This window comes from Malaya genurostris, chromosome 3 (genome assembly GCF_030247185.1).
Source record: "Malaya genurostris strain Urasoe2022 chromosome 3, Malgen_1.1, whole genome shotgun sequence".
Classification (NCBI taxonomy): Eukaryota; Metazoa; Arthropoda; class Insecta; order Diptera; family Culicidae; genus Malaya; species Malaya genurostris.
The window spans coordinates 216090254-216113487 of NC_080572.1; the positions used below are offsets into that span (position 1 = coordinate 216090254).

The 23234-nt window shown below is 37.9% G+C and overlaps 1 protein-coding gene across 1 annotated transcript in view; it reads right to left on the bottom strand.

Annotated features, from left to right (window-relative positions):
- Positions 1 to 23234, bottom strand: part of LOC131434199 (cubilin homolog) — a 39659-nt gene that overhangs the window by 7145 nt on the left and 9280 nt on the right. The window contains exons 6-11 of the mRNA XM_058600853.1: positions 17804 to 19201; positions 17403 to 17746; positions 16986 to 17346; positions 16584 to 16916; positions 16340 to 16524; positions 1340 to 5716 (exon numbers count right to left, since the gene is read on the bottom strand). Of these exons, the coding sequence (XP_058456836.1) occupies positions 1340 to 5716; positions 16340 to 16524; positions 16584 to 16916; positions 16986 to 17346; positions 17403 to 17746; positions 17804 to 19201 (6998 nt within the window). The remainder of the gene's footprint in view (positions 1 to 1339; positions 5717 to 16339; positions 16525 to 16583; positions 16917 to 16985; positions 17347 to 17402; positions 17747 to 17803; positions 19202 to 23234) is intronic.

Genomic DNA, 23234 nt, shown 5'->3' on the forward strand with positions numbered 1-23234 from the left:
TAAACTGAGTGGGAAGACATGGGTATTAGAGGAAGATCTAAGCACGCAGCGACATAATTAAAGGGGAAGAATTCATAGAGATGAATATGGATCAAATTAGAAAAGGTATTACTATGTGTCAGGCTGAAGTATATCATGGGTAAAAAATACTGTACTGCTCGATATGATGAAGAGTTGAAGAGATTTATTTTTGTTTCGATTATAGAGGTTTTAACCTTAAGGTCGTTCACCTCTTCGGGCCAGAAAAACTTTCTGACCCTATGTGCGGGGTTGGGAATCGAACTCAGGCGGGCTGCGTGAAAGGCATCGACTTACCCATCGCGCTACACCCGTCCCCTTGAAGAGATTTGTAAATCCGACTATTTCTTTAACGCTACGAAATTCTCGATGATATCAATGACGATGCTGACATCATACACCACAACTGAGCGGATGAGACGTTGTCGTGTAATTTACGACAGGGAATGAAGAACTGGAGACTGATTATTCAATTTATGAAACGACTCGTGAATTGTTTAGTGAATGATTTTAGTTAACTTTCAAACTTTAAATTAGCTCTCATAATCGTTTTCCCACAGACTTGTTCCCTTTTTCTATTTTTTTTTCAAAAAACAAATGACAGTGCTTTTTAAATTCTCATCAGAAACCGTGTTAAAAAACTGTGCGAAAAAACCGTGTAAAAAGAGACCTAAGTGTATTATATTTGTGACACTTACCTTTTATTTGGGTGCGCCTTGTTATTCGAATTCGAGCATTATTGTATTTCCTACGAATCGGAAAGAAAAATGTTCTCTCTGGGCAATGTGGGGTAGGACAAAGCGGAATTATTGCATAGCGCTCAGCGACATGTAATCTTATTTGGCCCGAGTGGATGCAAACTCTAATAAATCATACTTATACAATTTCGATGCGCAAAATAAATTTTATTTACTTTAAACGTTTTTAGTTATTAAACGTTTTTAGTTATTAAAGACAATGGAAATTTTCATGCGCAATAAATATCTCATTTGAACAGTGAAAATAATCATTAACCCAAAATTATGTGAAACCGGCAGAAAAAGTTTGGCCCATTTCAAAAGGCAGTCTTGATAAATTTTTGAATAACTGAGTATTCAAAGTGGCTTTCTGTGACAAAGTCTACACGCCTAGGAAGTTAGACTAAGATCCGAGAGTATACTAAAAGCATTTGTTCAAGGCCGTGCGAAAATCGTCAATTGTACCGCTATAATAAATATTATTTTCGGTACTAGTACACACGAAATCTGATTGGTTGGCCATTGCACTCAACAAAAGGACTAGGAATTGTATTGAAAAGAACATATTTTAAACAACTACTTACATTCGCGTCAAATATTTCCACTCGGTCCGGACACTTTTCCTGCTCGTCACTGTAGTCTTGCAGCTGCAGTTCTAGGAACTCAATGTTGATTGTATTACCGACCGGTACTTCCAGTAACCACAAGCATCTGGTGTTTGCTGGATAATTTCCAACGTTATAGTTTGGACTCTTCAGTATCTCGACATGACCGATAGATAGATTGTAGTAGCCTGCACCACACTCGGATTCGACCAGGGAAACGGTTGCTTCGAAAGCCGTTCCCTGTAATGACGAATCGGTAACCATTCTCACGAACATCGACGAACTGAACGTGTTCGCAATCGGAGGAATCGTATGATTGCAGTATCTTCCGATCAGCTCCGAAAACGGTCCTGAGCCATCACGTATTTCTACGAAGTTGTCGTTACAGACTGTTATGTTCCGTTTGGTTCCCATGTGGAATTGCTCAAACGAGAGTTGTATGCCGAATCCTAAGGGGGCTTTGAAAATGTACTGACAGTCTTGAAGTTTGTTGTTATTGCTGCCCAGTGCGTTTAGGTTATAGGTTCTAGAGCTGCGATCCAGAGTGATTTGATGATCGCAATCCTCCGCGAATAGAACTAGTGCTGAAAATCCCCGATGGGAACTTGAAAACTGCTCAGATTTGTAGTATATTACACCATGACTGCCTGTGATAGTGACAGCAGGTGCATGAGCGGTCAAATTCCCACAAAGTGAGGCCAATTTTTGATCCGACGTTCGAACGAGGCCTTTATACACTTCCACATTCTCAAAGTAGCACCCATCGGAGTGTTCAATGTCAAAATCTTCAAAACGGATCACTACTTTCTTTCCTTCCGGTATTGTTATGTTCCACGTGCATGTTATTGAATTCCCAAACCCACTACTTTGCGCTGTAACTTCAGGCGTTTCGATGCGTGTTGATTCGGTAATCAGCCCTCCGCATTTATCCAACTGATATTCAAATTTAAATCCGCGTGCTTCCAGCCAACGGTCAGATCTAAATATAACCGCCACACGATTCTTAAACCTTAAACGACCTGGTGAATCTAGCTTACAATATGTTTTCGTTTTCTCCCACTGGAACGGTGAATAGAATTCCATTTGTTTGTAAATAGTGACGTTGTCGTACATGCAGATAGATGTTTGGGGTCCATCTTCTAGTGAGAAATCCAAAAAGTTCAGTTTAATAAACTCATCCTTTTCGTTTGTAAAGAACGTGTAGTTGCAAGTCATCAGGCGATTGTAGTTCATGGGATAATTCGGGCTTGTCATGACACCTTTCCCTCGGTCAACGTTGTAAATACCTCCACAGTTCTGTTCCCATTTAATCGAAAAACCATCTCCTTCAGTACTGGCGTCCGAACGGAAAATCACCTTCATCAGTGAACCAGTGGAATTGAATGATTTTGGTGTTTCTTTTCCACATACACGACCCAAGGAAACCCAATCGTTCCCAATTCGATCGAAAAATTCTACATAATCCTTAGAACAATTCTCACTCTTTTCCAAATTGTATCTTCCTATAAACTGAGTTCCGATGTGGAAACCGTTATCTGCCCGGATAGTCCAAATACACTCAGTATTTGGTTGATATTTTCCATTGAGATTTGGGGATCCAAAAACATTGGAGTTTTTGTGCAACGTTCCTCCGCATCCGGATACCATCTGTGCTAATTTAAGTTCAAAGTTTCCACTGGAATTGTAATTTTCTGAGTGATACTCAATAAACGTGTATCGGCCTTGTGTTACAAGCAACTCAACTCCAGTTCCTTTACAATATCGTCCCAAAAGAGGACTATTTATGGTTGGACCATTATATATTAGAAGATATTCGTTATCACATGACTGTTCGAGCCTGAAGCTCGCAAATTCAATACTGATCAATGTATTTTCTGGATAATTCACATACCACGCACAATCCAGAGGTCCATTCATGCTAGGTAAGTTAGGTCGTGAAATACCGAGCAATTCGCTTCCAAACATACCACCGCAATCGTTGACTTGGTATTGCAATTTGAAGTAAACTTCTCCTAGGAATATGCCTTGCCTAGCCAAGATTGAAATATCCGGGAAAGGAGATCGAAGCAAATCGGAATCAGTTGCATTGCCGCAATACTTTTTCAAGTATGCCAAATTGTCACCAACACTTGATCTACGTTTGACAAATATGCCTCTAGTGTTCAACGAGCATGCGCTACGATAATGTCCAGCTTTCATATCAGTGAAACGCAAAGCCATCGTTCCCACTTTCCGTCCTGCGGCTTCAGAGAACACTCCCGTCGATCGTTTGTATTCACATGTGTAACTAGTCTGGTTAAGAGGTGTCGCTATCATTCCGTGGTCGCCGTCGAGATTACCAACACAAATTGAAGGTTCATCGCTGCTGAATCGAATTTTGAAACCTCTATTCGCAGAAGGTATACGCGACCAGAAATTCACCATCATTGTATTACTACTGGAGTACACAGGATCCTTGTTGTGTTCTCCCATAACAAACTTAATACGAGAAGAGTAATCGAAACCATGATAAAAACCAATACGTTGTAGGTAGATGGCACTAACCGTAGAAAGGTCTAAATCGACAAACTCAACCTTGATGCGACGACCTTCCGGGACCGTTATTCTCCACTCGCAGAATCGTTTGAATCGTAAACTGTTATCCGGATATCCCGGACTTGTGATTTCACCCGATGCTGCATTGATTTCACTACCGCACTGATTTTCGGCAGAACTGAATGAAAGCTTAAACCCACGGTAGACAAGGTTTGGATTGAACGTAGTAAACACAATCCTCACGTGGTTATGAACACTTTGGATCGACGGGGGAAGTTGTGATCCACAGAATGTTCCGTGTTCTATGTCCGTAGAGTTCTCTGCTTGCACCACCGAATAGATTCTAATATTGTCCACATTCGAACAATTGGTATTACTTGGTAAGTTAAGATCAAGGAAGGTTATGTTCAGAATCGTGTTTACCTTACTGTATACATAATACTCGCATACCGCATTGGTCGGATAACCTCCGAGAATCGGATAATTTTTAGATTGTATAGTGCCTCTTCCACTGTGAATTGATCCTCCACACTGAGCCAGAGATACCTTCAGCTTGAATCCATTTCCTGGGTCGGAGTTATCGGTGAAATAACGAATCCTCAGCATATTAGAAGTTGTTAAAAGCGAAGGAACAGTGTCGGATCCACATGTCTTAGTTAACAAGCTGGAACTGGAAGTACCACCGTCTCGAAGTTCGACGTATTCATTGGAGCAACCTCCCGAATACTTCAAACTGAAACGCTCAAACTCAAATTTCATTGTTTCACCAGCCGGCGCCAAAACTGTCCAAATACATTCGCTATGTGGATGAGGTACCTCCGGAAAATTCGGTGTCGTAATAACAGTGGAATTAATTTTCTGCAGCACAATTCGGCCACCACATTGCAATCCAACCTCTCGGTACGCTAGCTTAAATTCGTTTGTAATCAAATGTCCGCTGTAATATTTAACAAATCCTCTATTGCTAGAAGTATTAACCACGGCCGGTATTTCAGTACCACAAAACGAACCCAAAAGTGGCGAGTATTCGTCGATTCCATTCTTGATCGAAACGTACCCGGCACATCCTTCACTTGGTGTTTTCACGATTGATATCGAAATGAAGCGAAACTCGATTATTCTTCCTGGTCGGACAGTGATATTCCACAAGCACATGTAGTCGAGGACTCGATTTATCGATTGCTTAGCGCTGGACACCGATGACACTGATATAATTCCATTCGGTTCAGTGATTACCCCTCCGCATCGTAACGAAACAACTCCAGTGAATCCAGTTCGATTGGTGAAGTAATCTGTACGAAAAACCACTTTAATAAATGGCTTTCCTTCAAATGTCGTCTTAACTTTGAAGCCAAATGTGCAAATTTTTTCTGCATCGGACCACGTAATCATATCTGCCGATGTGGAAATCAATAAATAGTCAGATAAGCACGAATCCGACTCTTCTAGATCGACGTAATTGAATTGCAGGACGGGATGGTGGGTAGATACACTCGATTGAAAAATCCAACTACAGTTCAAGTTAGCTCGATAACCCTCGGGATATCCCGGCGAAGTGAGATTATAACTGGTGACGTTTTCAGATAGAGCAATCACTTGATGACCTCCGCAGAACTGTTCGTTGGCGCTATCCGTATCAGATGATTGTTCTACTTTTCCTATTTGTTCCCAGTTGAGAAGGAACTTCGTCGGTCCACTGGCATCCGTATGGTCTAAACGAATATACACAACATTAGATGAGGATCTGAACGGTTCCGGCGGTGTAAGGCCACAGAGTTCTTCCTTGAGTGGTTCAGCCGAGTCATCGTAACCATCGTAGATCTGCAAGTATAAGTGAACAATTATGAAACTGGTGAATTAGTGAGAATATAAGCAAGTTGTAAATTCACTCCTTTGAAAAAGAAGTATGGATGATTTTTAGCAACGATATTCTAAAAAATGAATGTTTGTTGCGCATGTGCTTGAAGAAGCCTATTCCTTCTTTCGTTAGGGACACGAAATTGCCATTGAAATCGTAGGTCATCTACCAAAATCAGCTGGCTACATACCAAACTGACTACATTCAAGGAAAATAGAGCTACTTCCTTGTCAGTTTCAAATAACCACAATACTGCAGAGACAGAAGTTAGCGGGAATAAAACACTTAGCAACTGAAAATACCAATATACAATAAGGTACGTTTCTTTCAACTCACAGTAAACCCCACGCCTGGAAAAAAATGAACAAATTGGTTCTGCAGAAGGCATAATTGATCTGAACATTTGTTTATAAATTAATAATTTATTCTTAAGACAGAGATTATAATTTTTTTTCCTATAATATCTTTATTACATTTCGTTTGGATTTTTTCTGTGTGATTCTTGAAAAAGAGACTTTTATCTTTTGTTAAACCCAAATGATTTGCTTGGTAAGACCATGTGAGTTCCAAAACATTGAATTTAATGACATAAATAGTGCTTGGTTGGTATACGGAAAACAGCTCTGGGCTTATGAGGAAAGATAATAAATTGTTTTTTACCGTCACTGCTAACCTCAATCGGATGAACACATTTTGACAGTTCAGCAGTACTGTTTATAAAAAAGATTTTTTTTTGTTTGTCTGTTGACAAATTGGATCCATATCGCCTAAAAAGAGTTTTAAAACATTTGTTCACGATTGAATACGGTTTGTTTTTGAGATTTATTAAATAAAAGTGACTAGTTGCAAAGTGTAAAGATGATTGTTTGAAATGTGTTTTTCGAATTTTGTTTAAGCTTGTTTGTAAACAGTACTGCTGAACTGTCAAAATGTGTTCATCCGATTGAGGTTAGCAGTGACGGTAAAAAACAATTTATTTATTATTTTTCCTCATAAGGCCAGAGCTGTTTTCCGTTCATTTGAGACGTCACGATAAAAAATCTAATAGAGAGCTACAATCGTTGCTGTTAGCAGTATACCTAATGAAATGGCGAATAAGACTAGTATCGGTAACGATTTCGGTATTTCAAAGCCGAGGATCTTTTTGTTAGGTAAACTAGGCCCATTGCCGGAGATTTGCGAAGTAAAGGGTGTACGGATTCAAACTACAGCCCTTTCAATCGGCTGTAACCACTGAGTATTTCCAATTAGAATTTTGGGAGGGACTAATTCAATGGGTAATGTTTATATTGTGTAAGTATTAAGGCATATTCAAACCTTTCCGGATCGGTTCACTGCCGGCACAGTTCCGTGCGCGAACGCAAATATTCACTTGTCCAGCTCTTGGACACAACCTGACAGTTGTTAATCTACTTCGACAGCCAGTTTCGGACCAGCTTGTGATAGATTGAAATTGACATAAGCAAGTACAAGTTGTTGAAATTAATATTACTGGTGGGTGTTAGCAAAAGTGTTGTCAGTATTGTCGGTAACATTATATTTTGATATTGAATATTTTGTTTTTCAGATCATCTTTTTAAAATTAATAATTTCAATAGGATTCAAGTTCAATTTATTTTTAAGTCTTGTCAATGTGGAAAGTTAACAATCACTGGGTGATACAAAGAGAATGCCTGAACTCATGATATGGACGAGGATACTGATTATGTTGATTGTACTTGAGAATAGAACCAAATCATTGGATTCTTCTGTTTGTTAATATTTTTTGACTGATATTACATTTGTCTAAATGTTTTCAAATGATAAATAACCGAATGTTATAAGGGGAGAAGCTTTTCAGAATAAATAATTATCTCTACTGGCATCAATGATCACGAGAAATGTATTATTTATAACAGGGAGCAACCGGAATAAGAAGAGAAATATTTTTTCTGGAAAAAGAAGCCAGTTGTTTGGTCTTGTCCATGGTCTTTGCATCCATGCACGGAACTGTGCAGGCATTAAATCGGACCGGAAAGGTTCAAATAGACCATTAGTTTTGCAATTGTTACGGTGATGGAGTCGGAAAAACAGCAGCGGTGTAAAATAATTCTGCGCATGCACCTTGAAAATCCGGATCACTCTCATTGTGTCACCTGCAGAAAGCTGAGAACTGCACAATCTTCGGTATCTCTTGTTTTAAATCGGCAATACGAACCTTTAACTTTAATTTTTAATCGAAAGTGAAAAAGTGAAGTGGATTTCCGTATAGTGAAAAGGATCACAAGAGGGTAGTTCAAGTTTTTAAGAGGCATCCTGTAATTCTGTAAGAGATGTGGCGAACTGTATTTGAGTAAAGCTTTCGTGCAAGACTCAGAAGCGTGAACCCGTACAAAGTTCAGAAGGCAACGAATTACAATCAACGGCAGAGTACGGTGGAAAAACCACGTGCACGAAAGTTCTATACACAGATATTGACAAAATCGCATTGTCTCATTATGGAAGGCGAGACGTACGTGAAGGCAGACTACCGGCGACTTCCGGGACTCCGGATTTTCACTGTTCATCATAAATTGGATGTCCCAGAAGACGTTATAAAGCAGATGTCGTAGTTTGCCCAAAAATACATGATTTGGCAATCGATTCGCTTATGTGGAAAACGGAACATTCCATTTGTGACAATCGGTACGATCAATAGGCACGTATAAACATAAAGAAATGTCTCCGAAAGTATCTACTTCTAAGGTCACACAATAGTCCAACGCTTTTCTGGCCGAATTCAGCCTCGTGTCATAACTCGAAAGATGTTTTGGAGTGGTACAAGGCTGATTAGAACAGCTTCGAGCCGAAGGATTTCAATCTCCCGGATACACCGGAGCTGCGATCAATTCAATAGTTTTGGGCCATCCTAAGAAAGTAAAATCAAAGGAAAAAATGGATTTCCACGCAGAAAATATTGGTGCAAACGTTCTATAAGACCTTATGAGTATTGTTAAGAGGAAGGATTGAGGCATTTTTAGATGGTATTGAAATTGAATAAAACGAACATGGAAATCGTTGAATAAAGCTTTGACTTGTTTCCCTAAAAGTTTGAAGAAGATTGGTTGATTTGGTGAGTTTTCTCGAATATTCTGTTGTGAGTCCGTACACCGTTTAGAAAGATACAATGTACTCAACTACCGTCAACACTTGCTTCGCAGCACCTCCGACGACCAGAGATGGCATTTCACCAGAGTTATACACGCTAGAGTCAGATTTTTGCCACACCGAGGATGCAAAAAACGAAGCACCGCACAAAGAGGAAAGCGCACTTCTTCTCAGTGTCGAATAGACAGCATTTGAGTGGGTGCTTGTGGTTAAAGCAGCTGGCGCGAGTGAAACACATTCTCTTCGCATGAATCGCTCACACGCGCTCTCGTCTAAATACACCCAAGTGACCACTGGCGCGTGATGGTGAGCGAACACTTCTGTGAACTTCAATTAATAGAGAGTAGATCTGGCCTTGCTATGAAAAATTTGCAAGGAAAACCGAAAATTTTACGATAAATTGTTTTATTTTGCTGATTTTGCGTGTCCACGCTTCATCTACGAAAACCATACAGCAGAGTGCTCACCGGCGTGTACACCTCTGTGAAAGTATCTGCATCCACCTCAGAGAATTTATTAGCTAATGCTAGGGGGACGGGTGTAGCGTAATGGGTAAATCGATGCCTTTCACGCAGCCCACCTGGGTTCGATTCCCAACCCCGCACATGGGGTCAGAAAGTTTTTCTGGCCCGAAGAGGCGAATGACCTTAAGGTTAAAACCTCTATAATCGAAACAAACAAACAAACATTAGCTAATGCTCTAGCACTTTGGTGCGATTCAGTGGAAGAGGTAAAAGGAAATAAACAAACGCACTCATGATGCGTGCACACTTTACACAACAGTGGTGTATAAATGTGAAAGAGAAGAGCTCTCGTTGAAGTTGTCAGTGCGAGGGGAAAAATTTTGCTTGCTCTTCGTCACACAGAGGAGATAGACATCTCTGCCGACGACTCTCCGTATGTTGGGAGTAATTCATAATCTTAGAAAAAGCGGTCATTGCACAGTGGTCCAAAACGGGAAATTAAAGTATCTTCGCACTATGCCGGGACGGCCTATCCGGGACTATCCGGGACGTTTTTTTTCCTCATCGGCGATGCCTGAGCTACTGGCGTGTACATGTATTGGAAACCCGGATCCGGTATAAAATCCATTTGGTTGCAACTAATATTCCCCGCCGAGTTTTCTCACCGTACCGACGGTACGAAAAACTCGACGAGGATAGTCCTGGATCGGCCGTCCCGGCATAGTGCGAATAGACTTTTAGCGAGACAAAAATATTTTCGCTATGAAATATTATTGTTTTCTAGTTGATGTCTTCACAAAAGTTGTTTGTAATCAACTGGCTCATCTTTTTAAGTAAAAAATTAGAGGGTTGTATGCAAGACACGACCGATCACGACTACATTAAAAATGAAATAATTCTAAGGTACCCATAATAAATACAAAAATAAAGATGATGATGGATCAATAAAGATCAATTTTGGATACGAACAACCTCAAGAAATAAATCTGGACAAAAGAAACGATTTTATATCATAATAATTTTCAAGGCAGAGAACGTACAAACTTAATCATTTTAAAAACAGTGATAAGAGAAGATTTTAAATATTTTGATCGAAAAATGTGGATGTGAAAAATTTGAATAACCGTCAACCAATAAACTAAGTAATAGTAAATAACACTGATCCTTCGTTAAAAAGCGTCGATAATCTTCGGAAAGTGTCTGAAAATAGAATGGCAGCAATACAAGGAAGAAAATATGTGACACAGTCCGCAGAACATATTTTGTTACTTTAATTGATTTTCACTTTTGCATATTAAAGAACCAATGCATACGCAACCAAATTCCTTAATTTTGTTCATATTGTAACTTGATTTTATTACTACACGAACGAACATTATCATTGTTACAACGCATGTAGTGATAAGACACTTGTTGTTTTGATGTAAATGATAATTTAACTGAAACTGGCGGTAATTCGAGTTTAGTAAGGATTTAAATGATACATGTAAAATCGCAGATCAGCATGTCTTGAGTTTATCTCTAATACTGTATTTTATTGCATCTGATAATTCTATATATGTGAGTCTGTGCAACCTATTTGTAATAAGTTCCGAATCTTTTGAAGCGTTTTATTCCTGGTGGGACAACAGCTTGTTCAAATCGATACTGCATTATTTTTACTACACTTAGTCTGGATCCCTTCTAGACCAAAATGTTATGCTTTATACGACTAAATCAATTACTAGCTATTCAATTAGGTTACACGATTATTGTTTGGTTTAATAATAGGGTCTGAGGGGTTATGCTGAGAGATAGTTCTTTGTATTTAGCCACATTTAATGAAAAAGAATTGTCTATGATTATCATCATAACACAACTTTATACTGAATTCATTTGCGCGCCACCGCGTTGTTCGTATGTAAATGGAGATTTCAGAATGCAAACTACCCGTTGACAAATTAAAACATTTTTAAACTTTTTCGAATCAAGTTAAATGAGGAAAATTGATCAATAAATCACAGAGATACAAGCGATTCAAATTAGGTTCGAAAAATCTATCGCCGATAATTCTAAGTTGGCCTTCTAGTTACCGGAGAATCAAGATAAGCCATCCCGGGTAGGTGTAAATAGCAAACAAAGGTCAAAATAATAACAAATTTTACCATCATATCTTGGCTTGATGTTTCTGTGTTGTCATAGCGATACTTGATATTTTTGTGATATTTCATCAAGAGATCAAGACATTGTACTATATCTGTTCAACATCAAAATTAGTTATAATATCTTATTTCGTTATTGATGAGCTATTTCAATTTCATTAAGTAAATTGATCCAGTAGTTCTATCTTCAAATAAAATACCATTGAAAAAACTTCATCAGAATCAGAAAAGAGAAGTATATAAGATATTACTCTATTCTAAATGCTAGAATATAAAATAATTTACAAATTCATCTTCTATAAATATTTGCTCTTGGTTTGATATTACAATGACAGAATTTTTTATTTTGTTGCTATTTTCTCATGCAGGCTTTGTTATGATTTTTGATATTTTACCTCTTATTTCAAACTAAATAATGTTAATTTCTACCATTGAGATGTTTGATTTTAATAACAGAATTTTGTATTGGGTTGCAAATCACTTCTACCCGGGATGGGTAAACTAAAGCAGAAATGTATTCGGGTATATATTTATAGATTCCCTTTTGTGCTTTAGTTCATACTGCGCAAATCGGACGAGAGTTTGACATCATTCACTGAGACTGGCATTGGCCCGTGAAAACATAGGTCAATTGAATCCAATCTTTCAATGGTGTGCAATTGAAATACTTAAATCACGTTACCGCATAAGTATAAGTTAAATGTTTTCGAATCGATTGGTAGTTAAATTATATAAATTCATCACCAAATAACTGAGTTCTAAGCGTTCAAAATTATGACAGATAAAGGCTACGCGGTTATTTTTGCATTTTTTTTTAAATTGATAATCAGCCTCGTACAGTGAAGAGTTAGCAAAAGGGACAATCCAACGAGCGAAAACATATACGATCTAGTCATCACCTCACTGGACTAGCTACTTGTTTCATTCACAGTCAAGCATCAACTGAAATTAAGAAATGATTTGCAGCATCTACGTAGAATGATGCGGTGTTTTTTTGCATGACGCAAAGCCTCCTATGTCGAAAAAGAAAATGACGTCAATTTGGTCAGCTGGGATTGGTGGATGAAAACATAGGTTAATTCTAACCATTTTTTCAATATTATGCTATTAAAATACTGAAACGACGTTGCCATACATGTTTAAGTTAAAAGTTTCCGAATCAATTGGTTGTTGAACTATATCAATCCATCAACAAATGACAGAGTTATTAACGTTCAAAATTATGACGAAAAAAGGTTACGCGGCTATTTTTGAAACTTTTATTTAACCCCGGCCCCGTATAGTGAAGAGTAAGGCATTTTTAATGCCAAAAGTCATCAGGGTGGTTCATGTTTGAATTGAAACTAATCAGAAAACTAACTTTCTTAATTGAATTTAAAAATTATTGCACTTTACAGCGAAGTTGTAGGAAATATTATTTGGAGCTCCATTGCTGAAAAAATTATATTCCCATCTCTTCATTCGATCGAGTTACATCATTTTTTGGAGCTTTCAAAAAATCACTTTTTTCTAACTTTTTCGGCTGCAGTTTTACTTGAAAATCGTCTTCCGAAGAGTTGTCAAGCCTATCATTGCGCACAATTTTGCCCAACAAAATTTTTCAATATATGCTACCATTCGAAAGCTATGATTGTTTTTTCTTCAAAAACTCAATCAATATACAACGCTCATATATTCTTGGTGTAACTTTGAAATTCGTTTATGTTGGAAAAAGCAGAACTCATTGTGCGTCGGTTTTGTGATTGTGTAACAAAAGTTAAAAAAATGAGCACAATATGACAGGCGGTTCGCTTCGATTCGGAAAAATATTTCTTTTTTTCCAGTTTTCAGGTGGTTGTTTAACTGGTTGTCAAGCTTATGAAAATATCTGTTGATAGCTTGCCATGGCATACTAGTTCGGAACACCGGTATTAAGCTGAATCTTATACTTTCAATCATTCAAATTCAATCGAATAATCTTCTTGGTAATAAATTGATTTAAGCTGTCAAGCGAAAAATCTATTTTCGGGTTTAGTTTTCTTGTTTATTTTTTTTTCGAAAATATGATGTATGAGACACTTATAGGGCTTATTTGAAACTATCATTTTGCTGAAGATAACTGTTCAAACTTTTCTTATTTTATGATTTTTTTTTTAGTTTTTATCGATCTGGCATCTGTTGAATATCTATATTACAATGTTGACTAGATTTTGACGAAAAAACAATCATAACTTTTGAATGGTAGTTTATATTAAAAAATTTAGTTGGGCAAAATTGTGCTCAATAATTAGCTTGACAATTCTTCGAAAGACGATTTTCTTGTAAAATTGCTCACAAAAAATTAGAATAAAACAAGTGATTTTTTTTGGAGCTACCCTACTTTAATCCGAAAAATTGATGAAACTCGATCAAATGAAGAACTAGAAATATGATTTCTTTCGCAAAGTTGCTTAAAAGTAAATTTATAACAATTTTGTTTGAGATTGTCATATTTTTTAAATTTAATTAAGAAAGTTAGATTTCAGATTTCAATCCAAACATTGACCACCCTAATGACTTTTTACATAAAATAGTGGGCCAGTTTATAACAAGAAACTTTTCTTCACTCTAATCAACAGGGTCTGCGTGTTTAGTAGAATATTTATGATAGAAAAAAAAAAATTTTTACCATTGAATTCTACTATAAGTATATCACGTCACTATACACATTTAGTAAGTATTACAACAACACTTTTAAAAACATTTATAAAAAACGCCACATCACAGATACGTATTTCGAATGATACTTAAAGACTGTCCCAGAGAGTATGGACGCAACCAAAAACCGCTGCCATTTCGCAATGGTTCAGATTTTTTGCAATGGTGTCAATTTTTATGGCTGCGTTTTGTTGTTTACACTCTTCTCTAACCACTTGTGCAGTTGTTTATTCGTTTTCATTAGTTTGTTTCGAAATGCGTGGACTTTCAGCAGAACAACGTCGAAAAATTGTGTACAAATGGTGCACAGAACTCGGACTGTCATTGAGAAAGATAGCAAAAATGGAAGGAGTAAGTGAAAAAGCCGTGCAAAATGCAATCAGGAAGTTCGGTGAGTTATCCTTTGAGGATAAACCGAAAACGGGTCGAACAAAAAGGTCCTGCTAACCCTCAGTTGGATAAACGTATACTGAAGGCGTTCGAGCAAAAGAAGAAGGTTTCAGTTCGGGATGTGGCCAAAAAAGTGGGCACTTCGAAGTCGAATGTTCTTCGTGCTAAAGAGCGTTTGAATTTTCGAACCTATAAGAAGCAGAAACAACCAAACCGTAGTCCGAAACAAGAAGCATCGATCAGGCCGAGGGTTCGAAAGCTGTGCAATACAATTCTTGCTGGAAATTTGAACTGCATAATCATGGACAACGAAACCTACGTGAAACTCGACAACAAATCCTTGCCGGGACCACAATATTATACGGTGCGAGAAGGGCAAATGTTAAACCAGTCCGAGACATCGATCGAAGTCGAAAAATTTGGTAAGAAAGCTATGGTCTGGCAAGCAATTTGTAGCTGCGGTAAGATTTCGAAACCCTTCATAACCACTGCTTCAATGAACAGCGAAATATACATCAAGGAATGTTTATAAAAACGACTTCTACCCACGATTCGAAGCTCCAAAGATCCTGTTTTTTTCTGGTGAGATCTTGTTTCTTGCCACTACTCGAAATTAACGGTAGAATGGTATACTACCAAAAATGTCACTTTCGTCCCAAAAGACGAAGATTGCCCACAACTTCGACCAATTGAGTAATTTTGGGCATTAACGAAGGCACATCTTACGTAACTTGTCTCGGCAGCCGAAACCATTCAACAGTTTGAAAAGGATTGGAAAAAAGTGTCAAAATTTGTCGCCAAGGTCTGTACGGTATTTAATGAGGAACGTTCGCAAGAAGGTGCGCCAGCTAGTCTGCAATGGCTAAGTAGCAAATGTTGAGAATAATATTCTGTTGTCGTAGTCTAATATTATCAGTATATCGAATAAAATTTGAATATCTAACACTTGTGAATTATTTACAGCGAAATCAAAGTGCGTCCATACTTTCTGGGACAGTCTTTACATTCTTTATCAGTGTATCAGGTTTCTAAGTAAATTTGAATAATGCTGCAATGTTGTTCCTTTTATATGAAACGGAGGTAGATAGATTCTTGATAACTTACTGAATGTGTATAGTGACGTGATATACTTATAGTAGAAGTCAATGGTTAAAAACAAAATTTTTCTTCGCTGTTGAACGGAATTCAAAAGAGAAAAATCAGTTTGTTTGGTACATTTAAAAAAAGAGTAGTCTTTTCATTGATCGAATTTTCAAGTGATTACATAACCATACCAAAAAAGAGGCACCTAGATGTAGAAAAAATTAGAAATCTACCAGAGAATAGCGTTACGAGCTGCTCCGATGCTCATACCTTCCATTTTTTCAACTGACTCAGAGAAATGTTGGAAATAATATACCTTCTTCAAGAGAGTTTATAGATATTGTAGGATCCCCTATGCTAGAACTAATTATGGGTATAACGAGCCTTTTGCCAGCATGTGTCGAATATTCAACCACTGTTCCAATTCATTTGACTTTAATCTATCACGAAACGTTGTCAAGAAATTGTTCCTAGTATCATTTGGATGATTGTAATCTGTTGATGCTAAAGATGAGGAGGTTTTATGCCTGTTGGAGAGCAAGTTTGACAGAAACTAACTCCACCGGGCTTTTCGCTGCTCCAAATAAACAAACAAACAAATCTTTCTGAGTAGTACGTAGTAATATGCGTTCGACGAAGTACTAAAATTTTAGACAGATTCCAAATCTCTCACAATTTTAAGTAAAATTGTTTTTTGATGAATTACCTCCAACTGTCCTTCACAGGTTTCCAAATATTTAGCATCTATCTCGAAATCTTTGAACTTCATTGAAATTATCGATCCTACATCGACAATGATTCTCCATGTATGAACTTCATTTCTTGCGTAATCACGGGGGTACATAGGGGAAGTAATTTCTCCGCTTCTACCGGTTATTTCATTAAAGTGGTCTGCAAAACCAAAAAAACATCTTCATTTATGTTCAATAATGTTGAGGTTACTGTCTTACCGTACGAATATTCCGCAAGGAAACCTTTAGCCACACTTTGGTTGCTTGTTTTAAACTTGATCCAGAAACTCTTGGCTGAAGTCAAATTTAACATAGGATTTTCCCCACAGTAGTCTCCGATCAACTTTCCACTTCCGGAAGATTCTCGAACCTCTAGGTAATCCGTATTACAACTCTCTGACTCAGCTATACTCAATGATTGAATATAGAGGCGCAATGAATTGCCGGAAGATGCGGTTAGCTGCCATATGCATTCCACATTCTTCGGGTAAGAATTCGGATAGTTTGGTGAAGCAAACTCCCCTGCAAACGATGTGAGATCTCCTCCACATGCTGAAAATTACAAACCGATTGCTAAATACTTCGAAACAACAAAGAAAGTAAATAACAAAAGTATGTTACCATTATCTAACACGGTGTAACTAGCAACGAATTGAATACCCAACATATTGTAAAGATTATAATCGTCGGAAGTGATATGTACAGTCAGTGAATTCCCGTTGCTAACAATTGCCGGTGGGACCTTGCTACCGCAACCGACATATCTTACGGGAGACGATATGCTGTCACCATCATGAATAGTCAGATTCGCAAGACAGTTGCCATCAATCTCGACCACATTCATGTGCATCACCTGTAGGGTCACATGTTGGGTTAATCCTTCTGCCGCTAGTATCCAAGTGCAATTTTCCGATTTGATTTTGAATGTATTTTCCAAAGATATTATGCCGGGCTGCACAACGTCGATTCTGGAGCCACAGTTCTGTGAAGAAACAAATTTTGTTCAAGTGTAGTTAGAGTAGCTTAAAACTAACTTACTGTTGTGTAATTGGCTCGAAAACCTTTAGCTTCGAATAATTCATTAGATTGAAAGACTACAAGTAGGTGGTTCCCACTGGAACGAACGGAAGTAATATTAGTATCGCTATCACAAATGTTCATCAAAAGTTTCTCAGCGACGCGAACAGAACCGTCATAAACTTGAAGGAAATCTTTGCTACAATTTGGAGCCTTCTCAAGGCCGATATCTTCGATTTGAAACTGAAGTGTGTAGCCCGGATTTATTCGTATCGTCCATTCACAGGATTGATTGCTCGGATAGTTTTTCGGATAGTTTGGTGAATATAGATAACCTTGATGTGCAGTTAACAATCCACCGCATTCTGCAAATCAATCGTACAGTTTTTTTATATATAACGCAATTCTTAGTCCATACTCACTTGCTGGAATCATTCGATACGATGCAGTAAAACCTTTATACGTGTAAGTCGAATCACTGAAAAATTTCACATACAGCATGTGTCCTGCACTAGTTAACTTGACTGGTTCCTTTTGACTATGACACAACTCGGTAATAGTTTGACTGAAATCTTTGGTGTTAGACACCGACAACCCGTCGTAACGGCAACTACTCGACGACTCCATGTTGAAATTGAACACTGTCAGCTCGATCACGTAACCCAGAGGCATAGATATGGTCCAAAAGCACTGCGTATCTTCTGGGTATTCGTTCGGGTAGTTCGGAGAGGAAAACATACCGGTAGGTTTGATGAGAACTCCACCACAACCATTCAGTCGCCACTCCAATCTGAAACCAACATTTTCGCCACTGTTATCCGTTCGGAAACCTACGTTTATCGTCGACCCTTTCGAAGTTAATTTCGTCGGCATGTTGTTGCAGTATTTCTGGTTAATCGATCGATCGTCATTCGGTTCGCTAATTTCTACATAGTCAAAGTGACAGACGTGGGAATTGTTTTTCTCGAATATCATACCGTTCTCAAGTTCAAAATGTGAAAACTCCACGTCTATTTTATTCCCCGACGGAACGCTAATAGTCCAGAGACAATCTGCCGAGCTAGGATATTTGTTGGGGAAATTTGGTGATTCAATAACACCTCCAAAGCCAGTAATGTTTCGTTTGCACAGAATGTTATACTTGAGATGGAATCCTCGACCCTGATTTGTGTCATCACTTCTCATCCGTATAAAAGCATGATTAGTCGAAGTATCCAACTGAACAGGATCAGTGTCTGCGGTACAAAATCTACCTAAGTTTTTGCCTGCTACATCTCGACCTTCAAAAACTTCCAAATAGTCATATCTACAGTTGACATGACTTTCGAGTTCCAAATCTGTGAACACAATATGAATTGCAGATCCCGCGCTAACGCTGATGCGCCAGTTGCACTGCGCATTGTTGCCATACGGTTCGGGATAGTGCGGAGAAACTATTGAACCCTTCGATGACGTCAGAACACCGCCACAACCAGTTGCTGTTCCATCCCATTCAATCTCAAACCCTGCATAGTTCCGGGATGAATCGGAGTAGAACTTCAAATACAGCTTATTGCTAAACGAAATAATCCCGTCAAAATCATCCGTTCCGCAATACTTCCCAATCAACGGAGAACTACTCGCCCCACCGTTACGAATTTCCAATCCATCGAATCTACAATTGCTGTGCTTTTCCATGACGAAGCTTCTAACATTCAACCGAATCTGTTGTCCCATGGGTACGGTTATAATCCACTCACATATCTTGTTTGCTGTATACTCTTGTGGAAATCCAGGCGACTTTATTACTCCAGTGGTCGTGTAATAGTTTCCGCCACATACTGCAAGTAAAATTGGATCAATCAGTAGAAGACGTAATGCAACGTTTCGTTATAGTCGGATAAAGTACACCCAGATCTTCGTTTACGAACACTGTTTTTAATCACAAGTAACGTAAACTTTTTTACGAACCTACTTCGTGAACAGATATTTTTCCATACAATGAAAAATACTTCCAGCTCATTTATATCCCATGTCAACTACTACAATATGGGTATTTTTGGAACGGGTTTAATGAGTAGATGTCGGTAAACGATGTTTGAGGTTGTTCTAAAATTCAAGATGGCGACATTCCCCGTGTTAAACAAAAAAAGTCAAAATCAAAGACTGTGCCTCCTGGTTTGTCAAATTCACAAACCAATCTCACAGAAAAATCCAGTGGGCTCCATTTCACAGCCACCAACAGGATTACTGAAGTTTTCGGAAATTGTTAAATGGATTTTCTCAGCATTCAATTTATCCGAACCCTTAAGTACCCTCATAATGGCATTCCTTCCAATAGCTAGAACCTTTTTGAAGCAGTTATCAGCTCAATGTTCAATGGTCTCAGGTTTTGTATCTTCTGATGGATAATTTATCATCCTCCGCAAATGATACAATCACTGTTCTGCAGTGGAATTGTCGAAGCATCATGCCAAAACTTGATTCATTTAAAATCTTATTGTATAGTCAAAAATGTGATGTATTTGTTTTATGCGAAACATGGCTCACTTGAAACATAGCTTTAAATTTTAAAGATTTTAACATTATACGTCTCGATAGAGACTCTCCCCGTATGGCGGAGTGCTTTTAGGAATTACGAAATGTTATTCCTTTTATAGATTAAACATCCCTTCGACATCTAGTACAAAAGTTGTTGCTTGCCAAATAAACATTAAAGGAAAAGATATTTACATTGCTTCGGTATATATTCCTTCTAGAGCTCAAGTTAGACAGCGACAGCTCAATGAAATGGTTGAAGCCCTCCCTGCTACACGATTGATTCTGGGAGATTTCAATTCGCACGGTATTATGTGGGGTTCCGTTTACAATGATAACAGATCATCTTTAATACAAAACATTTGTGACAATTTTAACATGACAGTATTAAATATGGGTAGCATGACACGGATCCCAAGACCTCCTGCACGCCCAAGTGCATTAGATCTATCTTTTTGCTCAACATCAATTCGACTAGATTGCACCTGGAAAATATTGCCTGATTTACACGGTAGCGATCATTTACCAATCATCATCTCAATTAGCAGTAGCAATTACATTACTACTTCAGTTAGTATTCCATATGATTTGACAAAAAATATCGAATGGAATAAATACCAAAGTAGTATCTCTAGTATATTGAATTCAATGGAAGAGCTCCCTCCACTTGAAGAATATGACTTCCTCGTTTGTTCGATTCTGGAGGCCGCAAAACAATCCCAAACTAAACTTTCTTGGGCCAACGACTAACAGAAGGCCTCCCAACCCCTGGTGGGACAAAGAGTGATTCTATTCCTACGCAAAGCATTATTCGGGAATCTCCTCCAAATAATGGTTTTATTAATAACCCCTTTTCAATGATGGAATTTTCTATAGTACTCTTCTATAGTAACAATAACGCTCCTGGGTTGGATAGAATTAAATTCAAATTGGCGAAGAATCTGCCCGACCTCGCAAAAAGACGTTTGTTGGAATTGATCAACAAGTTTCTTGAGCAAAACATTGTTCCATCTGACTGGAGGCAAGTGAAAGTTATCGCCATTCAAAAGCCGGGAAAACCAGCTTCCAATCACAACTCATATAGACCCATTGCGATGTTGTCCTGCATCAGAAAATTGTTCGAAAAAATTATTCTACGACGTCTCGACACTTGGGTCGAGACGAACGGTTTGTTGTCAGATACTCAGTTTGGATTCCGTAGAAATAAAGGGACGAATGATTGCTTTGCATTACTTTCGTCTGACATCCAAATTGCCTTCGCTTAAAAGCAACAAATGGCATTTGTATTTTAAGACATTAAAGGAGCATTTGATTCAGTTTCCATTGATGTTCTTTCAGACAAGCTCCACCAACATGGACTCCCAGCGGTTATAAATAATTATTTGCATAACCTTTTGTCAGAAAAGCACATGCACTTTTCATATGGCGACTTAGCATCATTCAGAATTAGTTACATGGGTCTCCATGGGTGAGGAGGACACATTAGGTATCTGATAACAAAATGCCAACAAAGAATAAATTTTCTTCGAACAATAACAGGTGGGGTGCTCATCCGGAAGATCTAATAAAATTGTATCAGACAACGATACTTTCAGTGTTGGAATATGGATGCGTTTGCTTTCGTTCCACTGCAAACTCTCATATTATCAAACTGGAGAGAATTCAGTATCGTTGTTTGCGAATTGCCTTAGGCTGCTTGCATACAACACATACAATCAGTCTTGAAGTTCTGGCGGGAGTTCTTCTATTAAAAGATCGATTTTGGGAGCTTTCATCACGCCTGCTAATAAGATGTGAGGTGCTGAATCCCATGGTAATTAATAATTTCGAACGACTAGTCGAGCTTCGATCTCAAACAAAATTCATGACAATTCACGAATTGAAGAGGCTATTGGGGTTGGTATATTCATTAATAATGTTTCAGCTTCATTTAGGCTTCAAGAACCTGCATCTGTTTATATAGCAGAGTTAGCAGCAGTTCATTATAGTTGTAGTGTAATCGTCACATTATCTCCAAACCATTATTTTTTCTTCACAGATAATCTGAGTGCAATTGAAGCCATTCGCTCAAACGCTGCTGGCAAAAATGAACCGTTTTTCTTGGGCAAAATAAAACAGTGCCTGAACGACATATTGAACAATAATTATCTAATTACAATAGTCTGGGTCCCGGCTCATTGCTCCATTCCTGGCAATGAAAGAGCCGATGTTTTAGCCAAATATGGTGCTATCGAGGGTGAAATTTATTAGCGACCGATTGCTTTCAACGAATTCTATAGCGCATCTCGCCAAAGAACACTTTCCAGCTGGCAAGCTTCTTGGGATAAAGATGATCTGGGTCGGTAGATGCACTCAATTATTCCGAAAAAATCGATGTCCAGACTCATGTCTAATCACTACACGTTAGACACACATCTCCTTCGAATTGGGCTCTCCGAGACTAATCACTGTGCTTGTGGAGCAGGTTATCGGGATATTGATCATGTCGTTTGGACATGCGTGGAGTATCGTGATGTCAGATCTCAACTAATAAATTCTTTGCGTACCCAAGGTAGACTATCCAATGTCCCCGTTCGAGACATTCTTGCTTGTCGTGACCTTCCATACATGTAACTTCTTTATCATTTCATGAAGAAAATTGGAGTTTCAATTTAGTAGAGTAGATTTCATAATTAATGACAAATTACCTATGATGATATTTAAAAAATTGATTTGATGATGTTTAAAAAATATAAATCGTTGTGACTATTTTAGAATTATATTAGGATAAGAATTTTATGTAAAAGTGATGCTACGGCGAAGAAAAACTTATGTAAACTGCCTTAAGAAATAAACGTATTTATGGAAAAAAAAGTTAGCGACTTTCGGTTTATTTATAATACTTGAATGGTATTAAAATATGCGAATTTTCGGATCTGATTTGATAATTAGATGCCAAAAAATTATGTTAAAGCGCGTTTAAAACATCTATATGGTAAGTTTAGGTGTATGGATATACCATGAAGACCATTACGATATGAGTTTGTCATTTGAAAATGCTATGTGTTTGCGAAAACGATGTTTACACTCGATTTTTTCTGGAGACCACCAGTTCATCGATATTGTTTAAATATTGTACTATATAAATAATTTCGAAACAACCAGAACGAGTAGACGTCTCAAAAGCTTGTTCGAGTGTCTTGCATTATAAATTTTTATTGTTATAATCGTATTGTATGATTTCAAAATTTTATTGAACAACTGAAATTCTTAATCTAATATTTAAAAGCAACCTCAAAAATAAATTTTTTACTTCAAGTCAATGTATGTCTCGTGTTTTCAGTGTTACACAAATCA